Source organism: Manihot esculenta, chromosome 8, assembly GCF_001659605.2.
Source record: "Manihot esculenta cultivar AM560-2 chromosome 8, M.esculenta_v8, whole genome shotgun sequence".
NCBI lineage: Eukaryota > Viridiplantae > Streptophyta > Magnoliopsida > Malpighiales > Euphorbiaceae > Manihot > Manihot esculenta.
This window is the reverse complement of record NC_035168.2, coordinates 3174328-3182865: the sequence shown is the minus strand read 5'-3', so window position 1 is coordinate 3182865 and position 8538 is coordinate 3174328. Positions and strand designations below refer to the sequence as shown.

The following is an 8538-nucleotide window of genomic DNA, read 5'->3' as shown; positions in this document are numbered from 1 at the left end:
ATTGGGCCTCGTTGGGTTTCAAGGTGTTTGTGGGTGGGCTTCCTTAGTTGTGTTGTAATTATGTGTACGTAACCTGTTCATGGGCTTAATTAATGCAAATCACAATTGCATGCTAATAACTATAAAATAAATATTAGTGAAAATTAAAATAAAACGTAAAGTTTAAATTATTATATTTTAAATAAGTAAAATCACTTTACTTAAAGAAAAGTAGAAGTCAATCCACTGTTTCTGCCATCTCCGCGTGGTGGGCGTAGGATAAGAAAGGATTACCTTAAGGAAAACGACAGGAGACACCGCCGTATAGATGCTGGATCAAACGCAGTGTAAGAAATGAAAGGCAGAAGCAACTAGCTGTCTCCTCTGTTCCTTGACAAGTAGGGTTTATAGGTGAAGCGCATCACCGTCATCTTCTTCAAAATCCCCGACGGAAAATCAAATTCCAGAGAAGAAAGATTTACTTGCAGACAGATTTGGGGATGGGGCTTCTTTCTAACAGGTTTTTTTTCCTCCTCGATTCGCTTATACAATTTGTAAGTTTCGAATATCTCACTTTTTTGAAAAAAAAAATTATGTTTTTTATCACAGGATCGCCAAGGAGAGCCTGAAGCCAGGAGATCATATATACTCGTGGAGGGCTGCATATATATATGCGCATCACGGTTAGTGTTTGTGTTTGTATGATGTGTTTTATTTCATTTGATGTGATTTTATAATGGGTTTATAATTAAAATGGTACCCAATAGTTATCTTTTGATTTAGTCTCAAATGGAACAGTGTGATGATGAGTTTTATGTACTTGAACAAAGTACATTGGATGGGTTTCGTTTTCATTCCCTCTGAAACATGAATTGATGCTTTGCTTTTATTTGTAATTGCATTTGATCTGTGGATGTGCCATTTCCCATTTCTTGCCATGTTTTTGCTATGGGTATCAACGAAGGTAGATTTAGATCGTATGGCTTCAAAATTTGTATTGGCTTATGTGTTTGGACCCTGTTGAACTGGAAATGAAAATTACAACAGACTGCATTGTATACTTAACTTTTCGTTTTAAATTGAATTTGTGCGCTATATTCATATATATATATATAACAAATTAAACATCTTTTACAAATGTTACATGTTTGAGATTGAGCATTGATAAGATTTTTCTTTTTTTTTTTAGATCCCGTTTCTTATTTTAGTCTTTCCTGTTATACTTCTTAATGTGTTTAGGAATCTACATCGGGGATGATAAAGTAATTCATTTCACCAGACGAGGTCAAGAAGTAGGAACAGGAACTGTGCTTGATCTTCTGTTGGTTAGCTCAGGGCCAGCCAACCCTCGAGTGCCTTGCGCCACTTGCGCTACACAGCAAGAGGGACACGGGGTTATCCTCTCATGCTTGAACTGCTTCCTTGCTGGAGGTATCTTGTATCGCTTCGAGTATGATGTCAACCCTGCTCTATTTCTTGCTAAAGCACGCGGTGGAACTTGTACCCTTGCAGTATCAGACCCAAATGATGTTGTGGTACACCGGGCAAAATTCCTGCTTGAGCATGGCTTTGGGTGTTATAATGTGTTTAAGAACAATTGTGAAGATTTTGCAATTTATTGCAAAACTGGACTCCTTGTTGTAGATCAAGGAACAATGGGACAGAGTGGCCAGGCTGCATCCATTATAGGGGGCCCTCTCGCGGCTGTTCTGTCTACACCATTGCGTCTCGTCACAACCAATATCTACGGGATGGCAGCAACAGCCGTAGGAGTTTACTGCATTAGCAGATATGCTGCTGATATTGGCATGAGGAGGGATGTGCTGAAGGTCTCAGTGGAGGATCTGACAAGGAGGTTGGCCACGGGCTCACTCCGGGTGGTTGAAAATCAAATTTTAGCAACACCAATTCAAGAGTCTTGATAATTGGGCACCAAAAATAATAGTCGGAGTTACTCTTTGTTCTATTTAGCTAGTGAATAATTGGTTTGTATCGGGACTATGATTCCAGCACACGAGTTGCATCTTCTTTATCATGTGATATCGTGTTGCTTTATCTGCATGTTTTATGTGATATTGTAACATGCAAGGATTGTTGGTCTGTTTAAGTAAAAAAATATATTTAAGGTTAAACCAGAGATAACACGGTCACAGATGATTCAACTGTGGTATGATCAAGTACTTGCCCGGATGGCCAAAGGATTGGTGACTGTATGTATACTTGGACTCTTATATTAATTTAACTCATTGAACACTCAAGCTTAAATCATAACTTATATAACTTATTTAACATTTGAATTTATAAAAATTATAATAATTAAATATTAATTCATCAATATTATTAAAAAATTATAATAATTAAATATGAATCAATAAATATTATTGAAAATTTATTGTAAAAAAGTAAAAATTGGTACTTTAAATTTTTATAAATTGGTAAAATATAAAAGTAATACAATTTAAATTTTTATAAATTGATAAAATATAAGAGTAATTTTATTATTTTATGAAAAATTTAAAATTTGAGCAAATTAGTAATAAGTCAAATTATTTCTAATTTTTTTATAAATTGATAAAATAGAAGAGTAATTTTATTATTTTATAAAAAATTTAAAATTTAATCAATAAAATTTGAGCAAATTAGTAATAAGTCAAATTATTTCTAATTATTTTTTATAAATTATTAATAACACAAATTATAATTTATATAAATTTAAGAGTTTAATCAGTTACAATCTTAATTCTAGCGTTAATAGAATAATTTGAAATAGTATTAAAGGTGGAAATATGCATAGGATTATTGCTCATTGGTTCTCAGTGCAAGATGATCCAAAATTCTGCATTTGTCATCAGGCAATCAGCTATAACTGATGTTTATATCTAACTGGGCCGCTCTCAGCAAATATCTAACTGGGCGGCAAGCACGTCCACAAGATTCCCGTGGGTTCACCTCTCAAGCATGGTGGCTCACACACACAAACATATATATACATGTACGTATGTCTAATGATGCACGATGTGAAGTGACATTATGAAATCAGGAAAATCATTAGGCATTGAGCCATTGACATTGATAGAACAGCCTCACACGATGCTCACAGTTACTCTAACTAAACAAAATTGAAATATCCATTGAAGTGAAAAAAATAGATGAAGACCAATCTAGACTAGGAACCGAAGGACCAAAAAGTATAGAAAACATTATAAAGATTGAAAAGAGATGAAGCAGCTTCTGACGCAAGTAAATAGAACTGTTAGGAGTTAGTAATCCACCGTGATCCATATATTCTGTTTTGGTGGTTTACTAGACAAGAAGAACTGCATTTACACAACCATCATTCTCTGGATTATTTGTTACTTGAGCGTATTTCCCTGCACCAAACCAAACAAAGAACAAAAACAGCTCAGAAAAAGCAAAGCATAACAAAAACAAATAAAAAGAGTAGGCTGCAACAAAGGCTGATAGGGGAAGGCTTACCCCATACAACTTTCCCAGCAGGTGTTACAAGACCTAATTCACTGACATTCACCTGAAACTCACAAGACAAAACGAGTAATCAGATATAGCAAATGAAATAAACATATCCCAGCATGACAAACAATATGCAAGTATTACCTCAATGATGGTTCCTTTTGTCATAACACCAAGAGATGTGTACATTGGACCATTAGGATTTTTCTTCACTCCAATGATCTCCAGATTGAAGGTGCATTTGAGTTCAGGGTGTGTCACATGGGCCTTTGTAAAACGCAATCCTGAAGGGCGGATAAATCTCTCATACTTGGGAGGTTTTCGGGTAAAACCTGGTCCCACGAATGTGACTTTCGTGACCATTCTCTTCCATTGTTTAGCTGCAAAAAATGAAAAGAGAAACAATATGAAAACCAGAAATGGCGGCAGTTTGCAGCTTATCCTTCAAATAATTTTCATATGTGCTATTATGAAGGAAAAAACTCACAGTAACCCAAATCTCACTTCACCAAAATAAATAAATAAATAAATACATCTAAATTTCGAAAGGAGAGAAACGTCGACACTTTTTGATAGCGAAAGTATACCAAAAAAAGACAAATTGAAGGGAAAAAGTTATTGGCATCCACTCAATAACTTATCAAGATACAAGAATTTAATAGAACTTCTCATCAAATGAAGGGAAGAAAAAAGAAAGTTTACGAAATGCTTACTCTTCCGCTTGCCAGATCTAATCACTTTAAACATTTCATCTTCAGCAACAGGCCTCACCTAAAGGAGCAAGAATAGTTAAAGCTAAATACCAGTAATTAAAAACAGAAGCATAAAGTAAATCATAAATGTGGAGAGGCTTAGAATAACACAAGGGAACAAAATCAAGGAAGTACATGACAATGACACTAACAAAACAAAAAGTGCTAAAACGTAGAAAGGCTTAGAATAACACCCAATAAGAACTTCCCAGAGAATTAAAATCAAGGAAATACTGAAGATAATCTTACCTTAGGTAGAGGGACTTCCCATTTCCCAGCCTTCTCTTTCCTCTTTTGCTTGATAGTGTTGCTCATGATCTGTGAATAGCACAGTGTCATACATAGTACACATATACATGATGGTATGATACATATATAGATTTATATTAACAAATATGATACATATATAGATTTATATTAACAAACATCCATCAATTGTTAACCTTTGCACGTGTCGTATTTTCACGATCCAGCAGATAGGCAGGAATAGCTCCTTCATGAACTTCATCATCCACCTTGCGCCTAGAAGTTGACTCCTCATGCATGGCCAATCTATCGACATGATAGAAAATTATCCACAAGCAAAACTGTTATCAACTGCTGAATCATTAAGCTGGCCATACACATAATTAGCAACACTAACAAAGTACACAAAGTATGAGGTGATGTAGCATAACTCAACATTCAGAAGCTAAATTGCAAGCAAGTATAAACACAAGATCTACTCATCCAGGGTTCAGCCAAAAGTGGAGGAAAAATAATGAACAAAGAGGACAGTGGACACATTCACACTGTCAACTATTTTCATAAAAATGTATCCTTCACATTCAATACATATCAATATCATTTGATATGCACAACTTAATTTGGTGAAAAATTCTAGAACAACCATCATCCCTAAAATAGCACTTGCATGACAAATATTCAAACTTCACGGTCACGGGTTCAATATGATAAATATTCAAACCACATTTAGGCCAACCTCCTAATCTCCCACATAAAACAAGTTAAACATATGGATTCCAAATAAGGGACATTAACAGGCATTTATTCTTTAAATATGCAAACGCAAAGAGCAGTAACAAATACAGAGCATATTGAAATTTGGATCATATAAAGTTAAGAAATGTTAGAAAGTACTGACGTTTTCTTCATGAGGGCCTTCTCAGCATAGTTTTTCTTGGCAATCATCTTACCCTTGATACCCAACGCCTAATGCCATCCAAAAAAAATAATTAAAATCCAATTAACACAATAAATCAGTGATAAAAAAAATGAAATTAAAAAGGGAGAGAGAGAGAGAGAGAGAGAGAGAGGCAGACTTTTTGTGCCCTCTCAGAGCGCTTGTGGACTTCACGAGCCTCCTTCTTGCGCTTGCGCTCGAAGTGGTCGAGGCGGTAGCCATGCCTCTTCCTGTGTAGCTCTATGTAATCTCCTTGCGGCTACAATCAAATTTATCATTTAAACAAAACAATCATCAGAAGGAATCAATCACAGATTAATCAAACAATTAACAAACAATAATCGCTAAAGAAAGAAACGAATGCTAGTACAAACCATGTCGACTTCACTTGAGTATTAGCTTTCACACAGGGTTTGTGCAGAGAGAAACCTCAGCTGAGAGGTTTTTGTTTTTTCGAAATGGGGTTTTTTAATTTCGGGTGGTGGAGGCAGGAAGGATTTGAGTACTCCGACCGCTGCAAACTGACAATTGACCGGGTCGGTGCGGGAAATGCTGGATCTGGGCCAATGTTGACCCGATAGGGCCGAATTTGTATTTCGGGGTCATGAACTTTCTGGGCTAACGATTTTGATCAAACAACCAAGGCCTCCTTTTTTCACTAATTTCAATTTTTGGATAAAATAATAGCCTCTCTATTAATTAAGATTAAAATTCATTAAAATTATTCTAAAATTAGTTTTAAAAACAAGAAAGTAGGATATTTATTTCACTAAATTTATCCTCTATTTTCAATAAAATAAAATTTACAAAAAAATTAAGTTAATTAATTTTTTTTCAATTTTTGTATTTGAAGCAGTTTAAATTTAATTATTTTTAGTTATAAGGTTTTAATTTTAAAAAATAAATATATACCTAACTTATACAGCAAGCATTATCATAATTAAAATTTAGAAGTGTTTTCTGTCATGATTTACTTATAATCATTTAGGGAAAAAAAAATAGGGGCAAAAAGCAATTTGCTCAATTAACAAAAAAAAAAATAAAAGAGTTCCAATGGACGCATCAATGGTTTATTTTTTTATAAAAATATAAAGATCTTTTTAGATTTGTAATTTTTTGTATTACAATAAATTTTTTTTTAGCGAAAAAATATCTAATCTTGCTAGTCGATAGTGATTTTAACAAACAAAGAATAATTAAAATTAATGTCAAATAGGTCAAAATCTAATTGGATCCTCAATTAGGGGAAGATAATTGGCATGATCAGTGGAAAATGGAAATTTATAAGAGAGAAAAAGAAGGGGACATATCATTGATAGATGCTTATTGCTCAAGCCTTGAATTGATTGTTCTTGCTTTCAATTAGGCTCCTTTAGTGGCAATATCATCCCCACCATCCTTCCATGAAAGATAAAATTATTATTCGATTTATGTAATATACCAATACTAACTAGTTACTATATTTTAAAAATATATTAAATAATTTTTATAATTTAAAAAATTTAATTATAATATAAATTCAGTTAAATTTTAGCATAATTGAAGCTAATAATAACAACACCAAATTTATAGTAATAATATTTTCTTTAACTGAAAATTGAAGATCGAAGGAATACAACGAAAATCTCTTAAATTTATTTAAATGCAATGCTAATGGTAATAGTATTAAAAATTAATAAAATTAATCTTTTGATTGAGTTTTTAAAATACATAAATTTATTTTTTAAATAATCAGTTAATTTTGTCATGTCAGCAAAAGTCTAGGAATATATTTCTTTAAGAATTTCAATTCAACCTAACCCTACAAAGGAAACTTAACCAAGAAACTTGTTAAAAGAAGGAAGGTCACCCCAAAGTACTAGGTTCATAAAAAGTGAAAGAGTTGTTTTAATTATGCAACTCATTCCATTAGAATAGTTGTTGGTATTTTTATTGAGGAAATTTTAGATTATGTGAAATATTGTATGAAAATTCATGAGATTATTTTATTAAAATTTTAATGATAAATTTAGTATTAAATTTTAGAAAAACTTTAATTTCTGATCCACGTCAATTTTTTGGTTAAAACAGATATTATATCATAATAAAAAAACAAGATTTTGATATCAGTATAGATCAAATTGATGAAAGAACAAATTAAAAAAAAAAAAGAGTAAAGAGAAAAAGAAAGCATTTTAGAGGAAAAGCATAAGGAAATTGAGATTGGCTGGGTGGGGCTCATACTTCTTTACCATTTGATCTACAATCAAAAGGTTTAATTAGCATAACAGCATGATGGGACCCTTTACTGTATATTGCTTTGAGCCCCAATTAATATCTACCTTTAGCCTAACTCAGAGCAAAAAATTATTTTTTTATAAAAAAAAAAAATTGATTTCTAAAAGTATATTTTTTATATTTAAAATAATGAAAAATATTGTTCTAATAAAAAAATTAAGTTATTTTAATAAAAATAAATTACTTTCTTTAAAAATAAAATCATTCCCTGCTCTTTTAAAATTTTATTAACACAATATATATAAATTTGTTAATATATTTTTATCTTCAAATTAAAATTAAATTTAAAAAAAAATTATTAAAAATATTTTCTCTGAAAAAATATATATTTTATATAAAAATATTTTTCAAATATAAATAGAGTATAAATAAAAGCAAAAGCATATGGTAGAGTAAGAAATACATGTCACCATCCTTTGTTGCTATATGCCAACCAAAGGCCTATGATTGGTCCAATGCATTTAATTTATATAATTTATTTCATCTAAATGTATTTGTCTTCTCATGTTTGGCTTGGTTAGAATTTTTTTTTTTTTCAAAATTTCCATACCCATTTCTTTGATAGATGTAATAAAGTTTGGATAAGCTTTTCTGGTTGAATATTTATCTTATAAATTGAAAATAAGTTTAATTTTAAAGAAGTTAGGATTTGCCAAAATAAATAGAGTTTGAATTGTTGATGTGCATGTATTTAAATTGGGTTGAAAAGATTGATTTGGATGGTTAGGAACTTCATGAAACCTCTAAATTTTCACCTAAAATACCTAATTTTGAAGCAAATAATTTAATTCATTATAAATTCAAATTGGTAAATGATTAAAATTTTCTCTTAATTATGTTAAAGTAAAAAATATTAAATTTTATCTTTTAAGTTAA

General features: G+C 31.6%; 2 protein-coding genes across 2 annotated transcripts; one reads left to right on the top strand and one right to left on the bottom strand.

Annotated features, from left to right (window-relative positions):
* The first annotated feature begins 232 nt into the window (after nt 1-232).
* LOC110619998 (protein LEAD-SENSITIVE 1) lies at nt 233-2111 on the top strand. Its single transcript, XM_021763536.2, has 3 exons — nt 233-499; nt 589-662; nt 1219-2111. Exons 1-3 carry the CDS (start codon nt 480-482, stop codon nt 1899-1901), a joined length of 777 nt encoding a protein of 258 aa, XP_021619228.1. The 5' UTR covers nt 233-479; the 3' UTR covers nt 1902-2111.
* A 904-nt stretch (nt 2112-3015) lies between these two features.
* LOC110620041 (ribosome biogenesis protein NSA2 homolog) lies at nt 3016-5897 on the bottom strand. The gene is made up of 9 exons (XM_021763602.2): nt 5760-5897; nt 5525-5644; nt 5347-5414; nt 4646-4754; nt 4452-4520; nt 4164-4221; nt 3595-3830; nt 3457-3508; nt 3016-3350 (listed from the first exon to the last, which is right to left on the bottom strand). Exons 1-9 carry the CDS (start codon nt 5760-5762, stop codon nt 3283-3285), a joined length of 783 nt encoding a protein of 260 aa, XP_021619294.1. The 5' UTR covers nt 5763-5897; the 3' UTR covers nt 3016-3282.
* Between the last annotated feature and the right edge of the window lie 2641 nt (nt 5898-8538).